A 22,175-nucleotide genomic window follows, 5' to 3' on the forward strand; every position below is an offset into this window, starting at 1 on the left:
CACATATTACATGGTAGACCTTGGTTGCATGATTGCAGGGCTATGTAGGATTGTGTCAAGAATGTGTTTACTATTAACAAGAGTAGTAGGAAGCATTCCTCAATTCCTTTGCATGGTGGAGAAATTGGTAGAAAGTGCTTGAGTTTTTGTAGCTGAGGTGAATTGAGGGATTTTAAAAGGGTTAGAGATTAGTGTGGAAATATAATCTATTACACATCAAAGATAGTTATAGAAATGAAGCTGTAGAAGTGGAACAAAGGGAAGAGTGTACAAGTTGTACATGTAGGTGAAGAATGTAAGGAAACTAGAAACAAAAATATAACCATTTCCACATAACCCATAATAGATCTGAAATAAATATGCAATTGAAATCAACATGCAAGAGAATAGATAGCATACACAAAAAAATGTGACACAAGATATGCCCTAAGAAACCCTCATTGAGGGAAAAAACCAGCCTCCAAAAGCATCCATCACCATGTATTATTCAACGAAAATACCATTTTAATACAATCATGAAAGCCTTCAAAGCCATAGCCACTACCAATAGATCCATGTGAATAAGGATGAATTGGAACAATGGCAGAAATGAAGCTATAGAAGCAGAACAAAGGCAAGAGAGTACAAGTTATTGTTTTGGAAGACATTTATGTGAAGAATATAAGGAAACTTTCAACAAAAAATCTAACCATCTCAACATAATGCATAATAGATATGAAGTAAATATGCAATTGAAATCCACATGCAAGAGAATAGATAACATACCCCAAAAAATGTGACACAAGATATGCCCTAGGAAACCCTCAATGAGGAAAAAATCTAGCCTCCAAAAGCATCCATCACCATGTATTATTCAACAAAAATACCACTGCAATACAACCATGGAAGCCTTCAAATCCATAGTCACTACCAAACAATCCATGTGAACAAGTATGAATGCACACATCCCATGGCTAACCTTCAAAAATGCTCCCTTGGCTAACCTATCAAGCCTTGTCTTGCTTGACTTTCTTTTTTGCATGTTGTCCTTCTCTTATGTCTACAACTACCCTTGTGGCTACTTATATAGTACCATGTATCACAAAACCACCAAATGGTATTACATAAATCATGTGCTACCTAACCCATGGACCTCACATTTAATAATTTTCTCCATATTAAATAATTACATAAAATAGTACCACAATATTACAATAGAACTCATCATGTATATCCCATGAGAATATTTATATATTGCATGTCCATCTAGGTGCTCTTAGGTGCAACATTACATAATAAAATAAAATAATTTACAATATAAAAATATTATGTAATGTGTGCAACACACATAATCTCAACAATCTCCCACTTGTTGTGTACATTGCATAGGATCAGCCCATAGCCAAATAATGAACAAGGGTACAATCCCTCCTAGAAATCCATCATCATGGATCAAATACACCAAGTTCTCTATCCTACTTCCTGCAACAAAATCATACTATCTAGCATCTCAAACATGAATGAAGCCACCTCCTATCCTATTATGCCACTGCCACCAAACATACATAGAAGCCATCCAAAGAGAAAGCCATCCAACCTGTCACATTAGAAGATCATAAAACCTAATACCAACTAAAATGTTAAGCACAAACACTTAATCCAAAGGTAATCACATGCATTTGTAGTTGTCAAAATATCCATAACCAAAATAACACTAACAACAAGTTCCAACCCATCCAACTATCAATAACACTAAAGGTACACCAAGTGAATCTGACATAATCATTAACATATCTAATTTGAAACCTACAATCACAACCCTCAAGAGAAATACTTTCCATATATATACCAAGAATCTCACACTACAAAAGATAATGTCAAATCTCTAACCAATCCACTCACAACATCTCAAAGAAGTGAATCTGTCTAGTATACAAGATATATAAAGCAATAACCTATAAAAGAAACTCTCATAACAAGTCTCCAATGCTCCCAAAAGTTATCCACAACCAAAAGGGAAAGAGATAAAGAAATAACCATGTCATCTCTCACATGACATACATGAACACAAATTAGTGATTGAAAAACTCCAATCAATCTCAAATTCAATGTAAGTGAAATCAAACATCCATGAAGATAACCAAGATGAAAGAGAAACCATGCAAATCATAACCTATATCATGTCTTACACCCACCTCTAGATGTAAACTATACAATTATGATCTCCTCCATAAAACCCTAACCAAGAAGCTATGATAGCACCCAAACCATACCATATAACTAATCATACACATAATCCTCTCACAAGAAGATCAAACTCATAAAACCATTCCTAAATCAACGAATGACCATTTCTAATCCAAGGAATATGCCCAATATAAAACCATCTTCCAAACTCAATCACCATAACAAAAATATATATACATGGATATAACAATTGCTAAACTATCTCTCAAATGAATCCTTGAGAACTAACTCATGTACCATAGCTCAAGATCCATACCAATAAAAGACAAGCATAAACACAATGCACCTAAGAGAATCAATGGGCTATATCTCTCAAGTAGAAAACCACTGAGTAGACCAAGGTGTTAGGATAAAATCATAGACAAAAATAAAAATTATATGAAAATATAAACAATAATAGAAAATAATAGATCGCATAGAAGAAAACACAAGACACCAAGATTTAATGTGGTTCACCGAATCCCTGGGCTACATCTAGCAAACAACAAGTCCAATATTCTTACAATCTAGTGATTACAACTTGATTACAATCTGTAATCCCATACAACTCAATATCACTGCAAGAAGCAATTTTTGCATCACCCACACTAAAACAATCCCTAACCCTAAGCCCTTTTATACAAGTATTTTTTCCACTTTAGGGTTAAAATTAGTTACAACATGTCAGCCATAAAATAGCCCCAAACAATTTCTTAGGGGCTCTACTCCCAAACCTCTGCTCGAGGTCCAGCCTAGCCCCAAATCTCATCAAGGAATTATGAAGTATGTAGAGTACTTTCCTGATCAATCACCACAATCTAACAATCCCCCACTTGGGGAATGATTAGTCTCCACACTAAACAACAATCTTGCACTTGGAGAGTAATCTTGTAGTTATGTCACTATTCCATGAGGCTCCTAGTAGATCAAACAACCATAGACTCTATTGTTCTTTTATTCTTATTCAATCTAGAAGAAGAGTTCAATTTCTTCCTTGTTACTGCCTCTGTAAACATATATGTTGGATTGTCACTTTTATGTAACTTGTTTAGTTTTAATTGTCCATCATCCAAAACTGACCAAATGAAATGATATCGCAATTGAATATATTTTTTCTTTGAATGTAGAGCTAAACTCTTTGCAAGATGAATGACACTCTGACTATCTGTAAACAAATAATTATCCCTCTAAGGGTGTCCTAATTCTTTCAAGAAGAACTGAAGCCATATTATCTATTGAATACAATTGATTAATTATGTGTTATACAAATGTCATATCAATTGACAACTAGTGCATGTGGAGCTCACTTGGTCATTGATTCCTAGTCTACCAAGCATTCTTGAGTTTACTCTATATAGAATGCAGTGTCTACTGAGCTCACTTGGGTGTCAAGGGAAGTTTTGCAAAAGAGTGATAACTAAGCTCTCTCGATTAATGAAGGAAAGGTTGAATAAAGTTAGTTTCAACCCAGTTCACTCGGTTACCAAAAGAATTTTATAAGTTCATAGTGTTAACCTAGCTCCTGTTGGTTAACACAAGAAATTACTTTCAAATTAGTTTCTACTGACCTTGGTCAGCTACTAAAGGATTTTCTTATTTTGGTATGTAAAGCTTAATTATTTTACCTATTGATTCTAGCCAACTGAAGTGATGAATATTGGTTATTCTAATTTGTATTTGAGCTAACTTGACAATCTAAAAGAAATAAGTAAAAGGTCAAGTTGTGATTTCAAAGTACAAGATGCAAATCGAATAAGTTGAAAGAGATAAGAAGAGGAATTGAACTTAAAGGATAAGAAGATATCCTTGTGGAGAAAAAAGGTATTATCCAATTAGGAAGGATCAAGTATGAACCAGACTAGAGATCTGTAATCACCAATTTAGTTGCATCACAATTAGGTCATTTCATTATTACTCTCTAACCATTGTAGCAGTATACTAAAATCTCTTAACAAAGTTAGTTTAATAGCCATTTGTAAATCCTCTAAAAAGGTGGCAATTCCAATGAATTATTTCAAGACCTTTTGCAAGGCCACTCCTAATAGGATGATTAAATCCTTTAATAGGGTCACACCTAATAGTGGCACAAGTGCACAAAGTTGTGGTGCCAAAAGTGGGGTATAAGTGGACACCCTTTTTCTAAAATCAACAATTTCTAAAATTTGACAAGCATTTGAAGATAGTTACGCTCAAAATTTTAAGATATGACAAAAACAAAAGTAGTAGTCCTTTGAATCTAGTTTCTAAACTACTTTTTTTTTTCAAAATGGTTTAGTTTTAGGTCCTCAAAAAAGGGGGCCACAAAAAGTGGTACTATTTATTCCCAAAAAATATAACATAGTACAAAGTGTGGCCCCCCTAAAATTTTATCTTTTTCGTTGAAATTCTTTAATCACTCTTTTCAAAAGTTACTTAACACTATGTAGTTTATCCTAGAGTTTTTGGGTAATTTTATAATGCGTATTTTATATTTTATGAATTTTTTAACTAGACACATCTCAAAAATATGAAATATCTATGTGCTTCCCCTAGAAATGATTGAAAAATAATCTAAAATAAAAACTTCTTTGTTTTAAAAGTGTGTAGAATGGAGTCTAATTTCTAAAAAATTAAGTTGTTACAAAATTTGATAAATGAGCTAAAATCTACAGTCCAATTAGTACATGTTGGTTTTTGACAAAAAATGGACATACATTTAAAAGTAATTATAGATGAAAGGCTTGAAATAGTTCAAATAAAAAATAAATTATATGGTTATATAGCTAACATAGAGACCTACAATGTCATGTAACATGATCTTATCGATGCTCGGCCATGAGGAATCTTGAAGGAGAGCACACAAGAAAAATCAATCCTTTTTTGTATGTTTGTAGCAAAACATGTGTTAGACTAGTTTATAGACTCCAAACATTTGGGTTGGATCCCCAAGCTAAAACCAAGCCTTAGGCTTGGTAGAATGCAAAGGTTTGAATAGTATGTATGCCCTATAGTGCATGTGCACTATAGCACACACATGCTATTTAAAGCTTTTTAAATTTGGGTCTCAATAGTGCATGCACGCTATAGTGCGCACACAGTATTGAGACCTAAATAGTGCATAGAGAGGGATGAAGAGAGGCAAAGAAAGAACAAGAGAGAGAGGGGGGATGGGTGTGTGTGTGTGTGTGTGTGTGAAAGAGAGAGAGAGAGAGAGAGAGTAGGGGATGGGAGAGAGAGGAAGTGAGAGAGAGTAGGGGTGGTAGAGAGAGTACATAATGGGAGATAGAGGAAGTGTGAGAGAGAGTAGGGGTGACAAAGAGAGAGTACAAGATGGGAGAGAGATTTAGTGTAGGGGATGGGAGAGAGAGGAACTGTTAGAGAGTGAGTAGGGGTGGTAGAGAGAGTATGGAATGTGAGGGAGAGATTGAGAGTAGGGATTGGTAGAGAAAGTAGGTAATGGGAGAGGGAGTGAGAGAGGGAGTGAGAGAGGGAGAGAGAGAAGAGGATGGGAGTGTGTGTGAGAGAGAGTAGGGCATGGGAGAGAGTGTGAGAGTGTAAGAGAGAGTAGGGGTGGTCGAGAGAGAAAGTAGGGGTTAGGAGAGGGGAGGGAGAGAGAGAGAGAGAGAGAGAGAGAGAGAGAGAGAGAGAGAGAGAGAGAGAGAGAGAGAGAGAGTATAGGTAGTGGGAGAGGTAGAGAGGGAGGGATGGGAGTATGTGTGAGAGATCTACAGAGTAGGGGATAGGAGAGGAGAGAAAGGGGGTGGGAGTGTGTGGGTGTGTGAAAGAGAGAGAGTAGGGGATGGGAGAGAGAGAGAGTAGGTGGTGGGAGAGGAAGTAGGAGAGGGAGAGAGAGAGGGGGGGGAATGGGAATGTGTGTAAGAGAGAGAGAGTAGGGGATGGGAGAGAGAGATTGAGAGTAAGGGATGGCAGAGAGAGAGAGTACAGGATGGGAGAGAGAGAGAGAGAGAGAGAGAGAGAGAGAGAGAGATTGAGAGTAGGGGATGGGGGAGAAAGAGATAGTAGATGGTGGGAGAGGGAGTGGGAGAGGGATAGAGAGGGGGAATGAGAGCGGGAGAGAGAGAGTGAGATTAAGAGATGGGAGAGAGTGTGAGAGAGAGTAGGGGATGGGAGAGAGAGAGTGAGAGTAGGAGATGGAAGCCAAGGTAGAGAGGGAGAGAGATAGTGAAAGAGAGATAGTAGGCAATGGAAGAGGGAGTGAGAGAGAGAGAGGGGGGTATGGGAGTGTGTGTGAGAGATCTAAAGAGTAGGGGATGGGAGAGGGGAGAGAGAGGGGGGATGGGAGTGTGTGTCTATGAAAGAGAGAGTAGGGGAGGGAGAGGAGAGAGAGAGTAGCTCGAGAGAGAGAGTACCCGATGGGAGAGAGAGGGTAGGTGGTGGGAGTAGTGGGAGAGGGAGGGAGAGGGGGTATGGGAGTGTGTGTAAGAGAGAGAGTAGGGGATGGGAGAGAGTGTGAGAGTAGGGGGTGGCACAAAGAGAGAATAAGATAGGAGAGTGAGAGTAGGGAATGGGAGAGAGAGAGAGAGAGTAGAGAGGGAGAGAGAGTGAGAGAGAGAGAGACATAGAAGGTGGTGGGAGAGGGAGAGAGAGGGGGGATGGGAGTGTGTGTGAGAGATCTAGAGAGTAAGGGATGGGAGAGGAGAGAGGGAGTGAGAGAGAGTAGGGGATGCGAGAGAGAGAGAGTGAGAGAGAGAATTGGTAGTGGGAGATGGAGTAGGAGAGGGAGAGTGAGAGAGAGTAGGGGATGGGAGAGAGAGAGAGTAGGGGATGGGAGAGAGAGTAGGCTATGGGAGAGGGAGAGAGAGAAGAGGGATGTAAGAGAGAGAGAGGGAGAGAGAGAGTGTGTGTGTGTGTGTGTGTGTGTGAGAGAGAGAGAGAGAGAGTAGGGGATGGGAGAGGAGAGAGGGTGAGAGAGAGAGTAGGCAATGGGAGAGGGAGAGTGAGAGAGAGAGTAGGGGATGGGAGAGGGGAGAGAGAGTACGGAGAGAGAGAAAGAGAGAGAGAGAGAGAGAGAGAGTAGGTGATGGGAGAGGGGAGAGAGAGAGTAGCTTGAGAGAGAGGGAGGATGGGAGTGTATGAGATAGAGAGAGTAGGGGATGGGAGAGGAGAGAGGGTGAGAGAGAGTAGACAGTGGGAGAGGGATTGTGAGAGTAGGGTATGGAAGAGGAGAGAGAGTGAGAGAGAGAGAGAGAGAGAGAGAGAGTAGGGGATGGGAGAGGAGAGAGAGGGAGAGCGAGAGAGAGCAGGAGATGGGAGAGGATAGAGTGAGAGAGTAAGGGATGGGGGAGAGAGAGTGAGAGAGAGTAGGGGATGGGAGAGGGAGAGTGAGAGAGAGTATGGGATGGGAGAGGAGAGAGAAATTAGGGAGAGAGAGAGAGTAAGGGATGAGGGATTGTGGGATGGGGAGAGATGTGTTTTGACATAGTGTATACGCACTATAGTGGGTATTCTCTTTATAGTGCATGTGTGCTATAGTGCGTACGCACTATGTGAAATCACCTAAAAATGGTCAAAAAGCAAGTTTGGGTCCCTTTTGATCCATATTCTATGTTTTGTCTATTTTACATTCTGTTGTTCCGATAGAAAACACCAGTTTCAAGCTGTTCGAAGTTAGCAAACACTATTTGAAGACATTTTGAAGCTAGCAAACACCAAATTCAATAATTGGATGACCTTTTGAATATTCTCTCTATAGAAAAGGTTAGTGCAATCCTTTTCAAATATTGCTTATTGATATATAGAGACAAATTTGATTATAATTTGACATGTTGTTTAATATATAGTGAAATCATTGAAATTTGTATGTTTGAATCAATTGTTATTTGGAAATGGTTAGAAATTTGGCAAGTTGTTTCATATATATTGTGTATTCATTGAAATAATTGTTATATATATATATATATATTTGAATGATTTGTAATTTAAAAATTGTATGTAATTCAAATGTTTCAATAATTTGACATATAGAAATCATCATGATGCTAAGGAAGAAACCAAAAACTTAAATAAATGAAGGGAGAGAAATTTGGCAATTAAAAGAGATAAAATGAAATTACTATGTCAACAAAGAAAATTGCAAAGCAATAATGAAGAATTGACTTTTGAAAAGGATCAAGAACCACTGATACAAAGAAACAAAGAGGAAGAATTGGAAAGACAAAGAGAATGTCATGCCCAAAATATAAGGGCAAAAATGCACACAATTTTTTTTTTAAATACAAGAAATATGATACAAAAGATAATATGGTTGACAGAGATTATCACAATGACTTATTAACTACGTCAAAATGACCTACTAACTGAAATGACTTCTATCTCTTAATTACATAACTTGTTTAGTACCAATCTAATTATGATTAAATACTACAACCTTATGGATGCTCAAATTAACTAGGCCCTTTTTTTAAAAATTGATAACTTGAACGTCATTACAATTTTAATCATTTACTTCAGGCTTAATGTCATTAATTACTTCTTTCAACTTCATTCTAATTACGTTCTAAAACTTTAATCCAAAATTTAAACTTAACCTTAAAATTTTCTCCAACATTCTTATAACCATCTAATTAATTAATTTATTTATTGTTTACCATAAAATTGATGACAAGAATAATTCAACAAATTTATATTTTAATCTAAACTTTATTTGAACTATCATAAATTTAAGTCCATATTTAAATCGATCTATAAAGCTCACAATGGTAGAAAACTAATTTAATATTTTAACATTCAAACACTATTTAATAATAAAAAGCTAATCCTAACTTAAATTGTTTTCTCTCTAATCAAATAAACAAAAAATCCTTATAAATGTATTTATACTTCAAAATATAGTCATAGCTTCTGCTTATTATAATTGACATAAAATTGAACTTCACCTAAAGCATAGCTATTATTTGTACATGGGGATATGCTACCAGAAAAATGATTGTGATCAGCAAATACTTTCCTAAATGAAGTGTACAAATTTTATTTTCTTTGATAAAAATATATATTTGTTAAAGTTGTATGATTTTTCTTAATAAAAAATTGATTGAAACAAAGAAATGCATAATTTTTTTTCTTCTTAAAGCACAAATCCTAATTTAAAAACAATAAAAGAGCTTTGCATATTAAGAAAAACTATTTTATACTATTATCCACCATAACAAATAATATATCTAAATATATTTCAAAAAACTATATAATATCTTATTTAAGGCTAATTAGACCAAGGATATTTAAACATAATTAGACCTAGGATATGTAGTATGAAAACATAACGTTTTCTTCTTACAAAATTTATATATATAAAAATATGGCTATCCTCATGTTTCATTAGAAATCTCGTACAATAGTAACATTGGTAGGTTCCCATTTAGCATTTTGGTAATGCTTGTGCTACTTTTTGGACTAATTTCTAAAAAATGAATTAGAGTCTATCTAAAATCTATGAGTAAAGTCCATTGTCTAACAATTATATGTTGTCTATAATACTAGTATAAAGCAATAAATATAGCCATACAAAGAGCACAATTGTCAAAATAACTCATGTCCAATAGAGAGTTTTAAAAATAGGCTAAGTATCTCCTCCATATTAATTATAATCAACAAATCACTAAGAACCATCATTGTCAAAAACCTATTCAACAAACAATGTCAAATCTCTATAGAGTCCCTCCATTACATGTATGCAAATTTAGGATATATGTTGCATGGCCAGTACATACTAAATACACAAGTGCTTATATTTTTTGTTGCATCTCTTGTTCATTTTTATTTTTACTATGTTTCTGTACTCTAAAACATTAATGGTAAAAATAAACACAATCCATGCTTTAATACTTCCATGTTAAAATTTTAAATATAAGCACATCTAAGATTAAATAGTAAAATGATAAAACCTTGCACAAGGAGGGAGAAAGAAAAAAATTGGTAAATTTGAGAAGAAAATATTGGATGACTACAAGATGAATGACTTAATGATCTCCTTATATTTTCATAGCCACATCTTTTATTTACTTTAATTACATAATCTAATAACAATTCTATGACATGCAATGAAACTTTATATAAGGTTTATATATAAATATTTTAATTATTATTCATTTTAATCATTCAAATATTTTATTATTTCATTGTAATTCAAAACTAAATAGTTTAATTAGAGAGCTAAACATAAAAAGAGAAATTTAGGCAATTGTCCTTAAAATGATAAAAAAAAGAGGTAATTAAAACTTTTCCAAAAGAAAAAGGAAAAATGTGTATAAATTAGGATTAAAAAAAACAAGCCCTCATAATTTGAAGAGAAGCTTAATTCTAGTGTACAGAAAAAAATCCCTCCTTTTTCTTAAATGATTAGATTTTTTACTACACATATTTGAAACATTTGAAGTTTACATTAAGAATAATCTTCTTGCAAAGTTTTGCAGGGTTGAAATTAATAAGAGGAAACTCTTGATTTAACATATATTATGCAGAGAAACCTTCGGTAAAACCTAAATAATATAGATGGTATACGATTGAGCTTCAATTATCTAAAGAATCTTAGTAAAATGGGAAACCTGTTTTTTCTGGCCAAAAAAATCATTTATTAAGGCTAACTAAGTTTACATTTAGAAAGATTTTCTCGGTAGATCAGAAATTGTCCAAAGAAGAATCTAGGTTGATCATGGGAAGAACCCTAGGTAGAGCTTCAATTTTGTTCCAAATAGTTTGTTTTAAGATTTATTCAGAGTATAGGAGGACAAGTAAAGCTTGGTGTAAGGATGGATTATGTGATTGTGGATAAAACTTCTATAGATCTTGAATTTTCCACAGACTGCATGACTATGCTTTAACTGATAAGTAGGATATATTTTTCCATGAAAATAAAATTATGATATTGCTATTAAGATTTAACTATGTAGTTTCTGAGTCAAACACAATGACTCATGTTTATGAGTAGTGATTGACACAAATTTATCTCTCGTTAGAATAAATGGAACACTTTGAACTCATTAGATCTATGTGATACTCACAGTCAAATTGCTAAATTTAACTATCACACAAAATTCTGTCAATACTTAAAAATATAATTACAAGGAGTTGGTAACTAGTACTAGTATCATAGATGAGAATGAGTAATGGAATAACCATTGTCAAAAATGTGAAGGACTAAAATATTTAAAATTAAATTTAAGACCAACATTTTGAGTTATCAAAATAGACTAATTATCCAATGTAATTTATCTGAAATATTTAAGGAGATTCTAGTTAAAGTTTCCTCATTTTCAGTTGATGCTTATGGGAGACACATAGAGAAACTTCATCTGAGCTTTGTTAATGTCTACACACATCTCCATATAGGTCTCTAAGATAGAGACATGGTTCTAGTATGTGATTTGGAGTACCAGTGGCAAAGATATGAGTCTCCACATAGCTATGCTTACAACTAAATTTTAAGTAAAAAAAGATCTTGGTTAGGGCTAACTAGATTGTACAGTTTACACCTAAGAATGCATTCTCTTGATAGAAGCTTAATTATCCAGAGATTAGTTTAACCTTATATCATGCAAGTAAACTCCAAGTAAAATGTCAATTCTTTTAGCAATAATTTTACATCAAACATGACGTATTTTTGGCAAATCTAAATTAAAACTAGATTAAGCATAGCATGGATTATGTGAAGAAGCCCTTAGTTTGAACAAGAAAAATGTTACTACACGCAGAAATTGTACAGAAAGTTCAAGCCACTCTTTACAATTATAATTGTAAACTATTTAATAACCTTATTATAGAACAAAGAATAATATATTTAAGAAGCTTGAATTACCTACTACTTCCTTAATTTATGATGATTTTAGTTAAGAAATTATGGCCTTCCTAATCCATCAACAGGATATGATACAGTCTATAAATGGCTTTTGTATTTTTCAAACAAAAGAAAAGAGTTGAATTTAAGAATCCAAATCTACTTCAACCTACCTAGATCATCCATGTAATTGCCAGAATTGTTTCTGGAAAGACATTGCATTGATGGACTACTCATTGCAATAGCATAGCCTAAAAACTGATTCAAGTGTTAATAATTTATAGAAAATTACATGTAAAAACTATGTTGAAAAATTGGGCCTCTATTCAACTAGATGAAATAAAGAACTAAAACAATTTATGAAACGTACAAATAGTAAAATTCTGCAAGCAATAATAATAATGAAAAATATACCCTCTTCTGAAATTGTACTGTCAAAGAAAATAATCTAGAGGCATGGATGTGCTCCACACCATTCATAAACATCTCAAAAGTAAACTAGAATGTGCAATTCTCTAAATATTTTTTCTTAAATCGTTAGTACTTAAGTCAAGAGCCTTGTCCTCATTTTGTGACAAATTAATCTTTTACCTTGTTTAAAAATATTTAATCATTCTAACTAAAATAAACTCAGGCCACTTAAAATGCCAAATTTAAATGAATGGTACAATAAAAGAAGAAAAATATTGATTAAAATAGCCATGCTTTGGATATGTAACCCACAACTATAGTAGCACACAATCTTAAGTTTTGAGCTTAAGTTTTGGGGATGACATTTTCAAACAATCTTTGAGACATGGTTTATGAAGCATTTTACTCAAAAAGTATGAGGAGACTAGAAAATGAAAGCATTGAAGGAAGAAAACACATAAGAAAATGGGGAGTGCCTCCATAAATCCATGCCATCATTCTTGGTGTGCTGTCATTCTTCGTGCTTGTGAGGCATCTCATCTTTCAAGCATATGGCCTACGGGCTTTAAAAGTAATAAGAAGGAAAGGATCATATTGTTTCCATGAGGGACTTGTCTAGATCCAATCAATAGTATCAATTGCAAGGCAAGGTAGGAGAGAGCATCTCAGAAGCCTTGAGGGAAATTCTCAAGATGGGATACAATCTTGGATCTATAAACTTTTAGGGAGTCTAGTGTAATTGGTATGTAGGCACCTTGATTACATGTCTAGTCATTTATTCAGTTGAAGTAATGAGGTCAATATGAAGGTTAATGATATATACAAATAACTTAATTTAATAGATGAATGAATAATCATCTTTACTTTGAATGTCTTAGACTGAATCATTATACCTTTGGCAATTTAGCCTAGGACATAAATGTTAGATTTCAGACTAAATCTAAACTTATTAGAGGATAGTACACCCTTTTATCAAAAACAACTATAAAATAAAAGAAAAAATGGTTTAAAAAACACATAAATTTAGGCAGATAAGGTGACCTCAAGTGGTAAAAAAGTAGAGGGACTTCATGAGAAAAAACAAGAGTATTTACAAGAATGCATCTCGAAGAAACTGCATGTTGTTTGAACCAACATTACAAATTCTACTCAACAATCCACCACTAGTAGTGGAAAAGTCATTACGTATAGCGGTGCCCCAACAAAACAATAAAAGCACAATTTCATGAAATTTGTGGTGAAGGATAAACTAAGTTATTTCATAGCCACTCCAAATATTAGTTTAAATTATCACATTCCTTATAGAATCTCACTAAGGCTCTTCTTTTGTTTTACCCTCTAAATTGTTCAAACTGTGTTTCTCCCCAAATTTTTCTTTATGACTAATCTAAGGAGCATACAAACACAATAAAAGCACAATTTTATGAAATCTGTGGTGAAGAATAGACTAAGTTATTTCATAGCCACCCTAAATATCTGTTTAAATTATCACGTTCCTTGTAGAATCTCACTAAGGCTCTTCTTTCGTTTTACCCTCTAAATTGTTCAAACTATGTTTGTCCCCAATTTTGTCTTTATGACCCATCTAAGGAACATACAAAACCTTCCAGTCCACATACCTCCTGACCACATTCATCTCTATCTCCCTTACGATATTCATGATATCATCCAAATCAAGTACTTTCAAATAGATAATGAGTAGACTAGACAAAATGGCATCGATCCTTCTATTTTGTTGAGTGGAGTGAGGTTAGTTAGTGAGCTTGAAGGTTATTATGAAAGAGACTTTGGTAAACTCTTAAGGGGGCACAATAATATATTTAAATTGGATAGAAAACAACATCCAACTTGCTAGGTATATTTACCCCAACAGTGCAGAACAAGTGCAGGTGCATCACTCTCCACGAGAGTGTGGATTTCTAAATGAACAAGTATAGTCATGTGTCCAAGGACTATGTGATGGATGACATGCACCTAATCTACATCTATGTAGATAGTCTCTTTAAAACCTAAATCCTGAAACCATTGAAAATCCCAAAATAAAGTCATTTTTAGTCACATTTATCTACAGAATATTTTTAATAAATCCCATGAATAGCAGTAGCATTGGGGAAAATATATTGTTTTAGTGCACAAAGCTCTTTCAAATTGTCTTATTGTTCAGGAAAACCTAGAGGCAAAAAACACTTTAAAAACTGAGTGAAGAAGACAAATATAAAATTAGCCATAAACTAATCCCAAATTTTAGAATGGAGACCCTGATACAAGATTCACTATTTTAATTGTATAACTCTAAGTCTGATTCTCTATGGCCAAGGGATGACACCAGATGCAAGCCCCTGATAAAATTACCCCCTTGATCTTACCAAACAACTCTAAAAGTACTTCTAAAGTAATCTTCTTAATTAAAATTATTGAAGCCCTGAGCCTTAACCCAAAAAATGAAAAAGCACAAGCTTTTGTAATATATGGTCCAATTCATCTTGGAAATTTTATCCAAATCCTGACAAACAATAGTATTGGACAAATTAATAATTCAGGTGCATTAAGTTCTATATAAGCATATCGATCCATGTTGCACATCCAAAAATAATTATGTAGGTGATACACAAGATTATAGGCAAACAAAAAATAGCATAAAGATAGACACTATGAAGTTTAACAAACGTAGTCAATACCCATACCTTCTTCAAAGATGAGCACTTGAAAATACTTGCACTAAGCTCTCCAAAACATAATCCCTAAACAACTTAAATGTAAGAAAAAATAACCCAATTTAAACCCTCCTCACCACTAGGAAAAAATTTGGAGGATATTCAGGTACTTAAGAAATTACTACAAAGGATGTTAAATTTCACATTAAAATGAAAACAAGAAGCATCCCACACCTCAATGAAATCAAATGCGTTGACAAACATAGGAAAAAAACTATCACAAGTTTTTAGCAAATTAGTCATCACAATGCGTAAAGAAAGAGTTGCATATCTGATAAGAACCAAGAACTCTGCAAATTTCTGTCAGTTGAATAACTAGACACCTACGCTCATATCTCTATTTCTAACTTATGAAAACCCACATTGAGAATGTTGTATCCAATTCAACCATTTTTCAAGGGATCTTGCAATAAATAGAAGATTGTATAATTTAATTCAAATACTGTGTAGTCAGACAAATAATTTAATTTGAATATTGTGCAGTTAGACAAATGGATATGTACGTGTGTGAAGACGTACGTTGCAATAGTAACATTGTGTGGAAAGTTGATGTTACAATAACTAAATTCTCACGCAACCATAAAATAAATAGAATGGCATTAACTATTTACTTTAAAAATAGTACTTTATAGCTTATTTTCAACTAGGACCATATTCTGTAAATCCACATTAAGTATTTACTTTATAAACAATACTTTATAGCCTATTTATAACTAAGACCATACTCAGTAAATGCACTTGTCGATATCAAATAATGTTGACAACCCACAACTCAAAAAATGGTACAAATGTGTCTTTTCCCAGGCACAAGTATTTTGTCTTCATTCTTATCTACTAGTCCCAAAAGACACAAAATTAAAAGCATTGGCAAATGAAAAATTGAAGAAAAAAATTTACAAAACATTGATTGTTCATTCAAAGAACATAAAAATTGAAGGAAAAAATAAAGAAAAGATAATCAATAAATATTTCAATGACAGATATAAACATTATATAAAATTAGTACTGGAAAAAAATTCAATTACTTGATTGGCTCAATCAATCAAAAAGAAGTGACATCCACTGATTGCATTAATTACCTAAAACTACAACTAATATCATAAATGCATATTATTCAACTCATATTTCTTAGACGAGAAATAAAACATAAAAAAAGGCCTAACATTTAAATTTTAAATTATGAAACCGTTTCTATTATTTAATGGCTTTTTCATCAATACGACAATTTTCTAAGGGAAGCTTTAGACAGAATTCCTCCAACTCACGTTTTTCTGAGGGAAAGTTTTAGACATTTCCAACTCATGTTTTCTAGGAATAGTATATTGTTGACGAGAAATGAACTGTCATTATTAGAAACTTTCAGACGTATCCAATTGTATTTCTTTGTCATTCATTCCAGCAATAAAAAAAGCATTTTGACAGAGAGCATCAGACCAGAAATATCTGGTCAATTAAAGGAAGAGTCATTGTTTCAATAAAAAGTTTGACTGAGAATAATCTGGTCAACGAAAGAAATGTCTGCAAAGAAAAATTTGCTATATCACAATACTTGTGAACCACATTTTTAAGTAGATCTCCACATACATATGTAATTTATGTAATGCTGTCTGTAAAGAACCCTCAATCACTTGATAAAGTTGAATGAAAAAGGATGGTAATGGCTCACAACTGCAATGATATTGAGAACAGCTGTGTAGTTCAAGTGGGTTGTGATGTGACAATAAATGAAGAGGATATACCAGATGTATCCTCTGCTCAGATCTTCCGAGTGCCAAGGCTACCGCCATACTACAAACATGCTTTGTACGGTCCACATCTTGTTTCCATCGGCCCTTTTCATTATGGGAAGAAGGAGCTGCAGGGCATGGAGAACTCCAAATCTGAGGCAGTTCGAAGGATCCAGAAGAGGATCCAGAGGAAAAATCCGAATGTTTCTATCAAGTCAATTGTTGAACAGCACGTTCTGCTCAAGGACAACAAGATAAGGAAGTTTTACGGTGAACTTATTCCTTTCACTTCTATGGAATTAGCATGGATGGTTACCAGAGATGCCTGTTTTGTTTATGAATTTCTTGCCAATTATATAAAAGTTAGCAGCAATAATCAAGATATATGTGAAATTACCCAAGTATCTCAGTTAGAGTATGTCCAGAGTTTTTATGATGAGGAAGTGAGTTCATTTAAGTGGAAGTACGATGCAGTCTTTGATGCCGATCTTCAAAATCCCATGAGAGAGAGACTGATGAGTGATATACTTTTATTTGAAAATCAGATACCTCTCTCGGTTTTGAAGGATATTCTTAAATTCCAGATGGGTTCTGCTGGAGCTGCGAAACAAAAGGTGGAAAACTTAATGAATATGTTGATTTCAAGTGCACTAAGACATGAAATTTTTATGTGGAAGGCTAGAGTTTCTTACAAAATGTATTGTAAGAAACATATTGTGGAAGTAGTCTACCGCTCCATGGTGGGCAACGATGAATATTGCTCCTACACCGATGATGAACTGCTAGACTTGCAGCATTCATCTCAAAATCACAGGCAAATAAGATGCCATGCAACACACCGTATCTGAAGGTTCCAACAGCATCAGAACTGGTACGTGGAGGAGTGAAGATTCTGCCAGTGTTTTGTGAAGACATAAAAAGGGCAGTCGGGCAACATCCAACAAGATTGTTCGAATATTCTTCAGCCATTCGATGGATGAGATTTGATGAGAAAACATCGGTGTTTTACTTCCCACAAATCAGGATAACGTCAGTTTTATCTCCAGTCATGGCCGGCATTGGCGCAATGGAGGTGGGTGTTGGAGGGTATAGAACAAAACCAATGATTCAGTTTATGTTACTTATGGATGAGCTGATTGAGAACCAGGAGGATGTTGCAGTGCTCAGAAAGGCAGGGGTAATTAACAATTTCTTCGGAAGCAACCAGGAAGTGGCTGCTCTTTTCAACTTGGCTAAAGGGATTGCCCATTTCCAGGGTTGTAAACCCATTCATGAGGTCAGAATAGGATTACATAAATATACAAGAAGAAAGTACAAGAAACTGTGGAGTGTGTTTGTAAATGCTTATTTTTCAAAACGATGGCAGCTCGCTGGTGCCATGGCTGCCGTGCTGCTGGTCTTGCTGTCGGTGGGGCAAGATTTATGCCTTTTTCTCACTTGCAGCTCTCATTCTTCTTCTTGAACTCCGTCTTTCATTTGTAGGAGAAGACTTTCTTTCACCAGCAAGAATTTTCAGTAATCAATAAACTAGTCAATGTTATCGATCAAACCAAAGAGAATTTCCAATGATCGATTTTATCATCCTTGTTTACTTTGGGATTGGCCACTACTTTGAGGTTGCATTCAGATCAATTGACTAAGTTTGGTTGGTTTTGACCAGTGTGGTTTCTCAGTTTAATTTCTTTGTTTAAATGTCGAAAGTGTGGCATATTATGATATCTGTCAGTGACTATTATGTAATATTTTTTATTAAAACCCAAATCTATTACACGTCCCATTATGGACCAGTGGTCACCATAGCCTCCTTTAATTTTTGCACATGTAGTTAACCAAAAAAATTTATTATATTGGTGCTGAAATTGAATTACAAGAATTTTCTTGAAAGACTTAATGATTAATTTCATATGTATAAATTATGGGTTCCCTTTAGCCATAGTAGCAAGAGATAATCACTTGTTTGCTTCTTGAATGAGGGCACTAAGTATTGAACCTGGTATTATATGATTATGTTTCTGCAAAGAAGATTAGCTACTTAACAATGGTAACAAATTACAATTTTCTTGTAAAGCTAACAAAAGAAATATTAGTCACTATATTTTCATCTTCTATTATGAGAAAAAACATCTCTTAAAAATTTAGAATATTGTTGAACAAACTTTACATCTAAAAATACACATGGTATGATAAAAAAGACTCGAGTATATTGTCTATGAATTGTATCAAATGTAAAGAAAAAATTATACAACGTGGAACTACTTGATGGAATATTAGAAAAGATATCTTAGTTTCAATAAATATTTATTACCATTTAAAAATAAAATAAAAATTAGTCTATTTTATTTTTCATCTATCTATAATTTAATTTCAATTTTAACATGCCAATATATTAATGCATAAATTTGATATATCTAATGATTTAAATAATTTTCCGTGTCATTAAAAAAATATTTTTAAAAATATATCTTTAAAAAATATTAAACTATAACATTATGTTAAAATATTGGTGCCCTCACAAAATTTCCAAATGCTAGGACTTTTGTCACAAGGTAAAAATGACTTAAGTAACTAAATTCATCAAGCACTTTGAGCTTTTGAACCTTTGAAAAGTTCAAGTTCAAGGTTCAAGACTACCTCGAAGACTTTGAAGAATTTTCAGACCAAGTTTAACGCATTGGTAACAACCTACATGCTTGTAGGTATCTCGTTCCCCTCATTAAAACCCTTTCATTCATTTCATGTCTACCTTTCAGGGAAGGCATCTTGGACCTAAAGGAGCTAAAAAAATTCTTAGATTTTTCTATATGCATGCAATATTATTAAAAATACCTGGTACATAACCTTGTAGCATAGATTCTTTTATTTATTATGTTTTTAACCCTTTTCTAAGTGTAATAATGAAAAGTAAACTTCTACAATCTTAGAGGTCACTCTATATAGAACAATAGGTACTCCATATGTAGAGCTTCCTAATTTTCCGTGTTTGTAAATAATTCTCTTTGAGATTGATAAAATTTTCAAGCATGCCATGTGAAACCCAAATTTACTATTAAATAATAGTTAGTGGTCTCTCTCACATATCATCTTTTATAGAAGTCTCTATAAAACACCCTGTGTTATGGAATGTAATGAGATATTATGCATAAAGACGTGGTCCTCTTTTCAATCACATAAACCAAAAGGATTTTAATCATTCCATTATGGAACTATTCAACTAGGAATGTCAAGCTTCACCATGGGTCATGAAGTCCTATCTTCCCTATAGAGACTACTGATCTCACGGTGACAATGTGTGACAGATCTTGTGACATATCCAAAAGAACCTATGTAGATCTACCTAGGCTATGACAACATCCAAGTTGTGTATCTACCAATAAAAATGAGCTTGCTAGTGTTCACTTGGGATAGTGCATCCCTTTCTTTCAAAGAAATAATCTATAGACCTAGCTTTGCAGGATTTATGCTGCCCTTAGCCCCCTCACCAAACTAACTCTTTTTTTTATGAAGGCACTCCACTCCTTTTTAAAAAAGTGAATCTTGAGTAAGAGCACATTATTGTAATTTGTTGCATCAATTAGGCACTAAAAATATCACCTATTGTTTGGAAAAACATGGAAATCGCCAGTAGGGTGTCTTTGAGACTTGTGGGAGATGAATGGTGGGGTAGTACTATCTATTTTGAGGATGAGCTCATGATTTTATGTTCATCATTTTTTCCAAGCTTTCCCTCAGAAAGAACTAGAACAAGATACCTCAAGATGTCACTCCCTAACAACATAGTAAATAAGGCCCCAACATAGAGTCATATTTGACAATGTATATTACCAACACAAGGATACCCAATAAGGAACAAAATAAAATAAAAAGATCATCGAATCAACTTAGTTATTTCAACATCAAGACACAAAGTTCTAGTACCCTAATGAATTTTTTTTTTCTCTCAGACTCTAGGAGACATCCCACGATGTTCATTTTATAATATTTTCCTATATAAATAAAAATAAAAATCAAATAGCCCCCTATTTTTCACAAGCCCATCCCAGAGTTAATTTAAGGTTGTACCAAGTACAAAAAGTTAGGAAAGAGGGCAAGATATTTTTGAAACCTAGTTAACATTACCTGAAGTTTTGATTGCCAGTTAGATTAGATTAGGTAGGTGTTTTGTTTCCCAAGTGTTCTAGCACAAGCCTCTCCTTTTCAAAATTGCCATGTATAGTTGATCTCCCTAAAAGATATGACAGCCATAATTTTTATTAAAAGGTCAGTATCATTATGTGGCCTAATGTAAAAATCTATGAAATTGTCTCATTACTTTGGTAAGATAAAACATAGAAATTCATGGAGTAGCCACACCACTCTATTGATCATTTAGTGAAGATAATTTTGAAACAATGTTGGTTCTATGTACAATAGGGTTTCTTCCTTGGTACATTTTCCTTAAATAATGAAATAGAAAATTATTTTAAGTATACTCATGAACAATAGAAACTCATCAATAAGAATAGGTTCCCAAAAGTGCCCACATAAGGAAATTAGACTAAACAAAATGAAAACAAATAGCCCACAAGGTAAATACAAAATGTTGGAATACTTTAAAATATGGGGGGGAGGTGAATCAATTCTTCAAGTTACAGGTGTATAAATAAAACTTTTCATAGCTTAGTGAACCCATAAAACATTTATACTTATGCATGCATCCACAAGATTATGCAATCACTAAAGCTTATAGGTTATTGTCCAATCAACTTCTAGAAATGTAAAGTATGAAACATAATAGATTAATGAACACACTTGACACAATGATTTATGTGGAAACCCAATTTGGTAAAAAACACCAGTAACATGCTGCTATTTTTGACTCTTATGAAGTGATGCCCTGTGAAAGGACAACCCTATTAAAGGTTACAATACACACAATACACACTATTAAATGTGACCCTGTTAAAGGATTTCAATCACCCTATTAGAAGTGAGCCTTGTTAGAGGACTTTAGGCCATTCACTTGGAATGCCACTTGGTTAAAAGATTTGCAAATGACTGTTAGGTCAAGGTTAATCTAAAGGATTTACCCTAGGCTGATACAATTGTTAGAGAGTTATAGTAAGGCTTTGATCCAACGCAACTTACAACTTCTCTTACAGATTACAAATTTTCTATTTAGTCATCAATTCTACTTGGCATTCATACTTTGTAGCACTAATAGCTTGTTCACCCTTCAAGCATTCATCTCATTAAGCCTTCTTGCTTAACATGCCATTGCAAACTCTTCTCTTAGGTCACTTGATGAAGCAAAACCCTTGACACCTTGTCTCCCTTAGGTTCTTGTACATGAAAAATTTATTTCATGACCAA

At 34.0% G+C, this 22,175-nt stretch overlaps 1 protein-coding gene across 1 annotated transcript; it reads left to right on the plus strand.

The window, feature by feature from the left end:
* The first annotated feature begins 16,756 nt into the window (after positions 1 to 16,756).
* On the plus strand, positions 16,757 to 18,288 carry LOC149530922 (UPF0481 protein At3g47200-like). Its single transcript, XM_089808271.1, has 2 exons — positions 16,757 to 17,440; positions 17,641 to 18,288. Exons 1-2 carry the CDS (start codon positions 16,757 to 16,759, stop codon positions 18,286 to 18,288), a joined length of 1,332 nt encoding a protein of 443 aa, XP_089664397.1.
* Positions 18,289 to 22,175: the final 3,887 nt, after the last annotated feature.

This window comes from Cupressus sempervirens, chromosome 11 (assembly GCF_028749045.1).
Source record: "Cupressus sempervirens isolate cs-2001-9-10 chromosome 11, ASM2874904v1, whole genome shotgun sequence".
In the NCBI taxonomy this organism is placed as follows: Eukaryota; Viridiplantae; Streptophyta; class Pinopsida; order Cupressales; family Cupressaceae; genus Cupressus; species Cupressus sempervirens.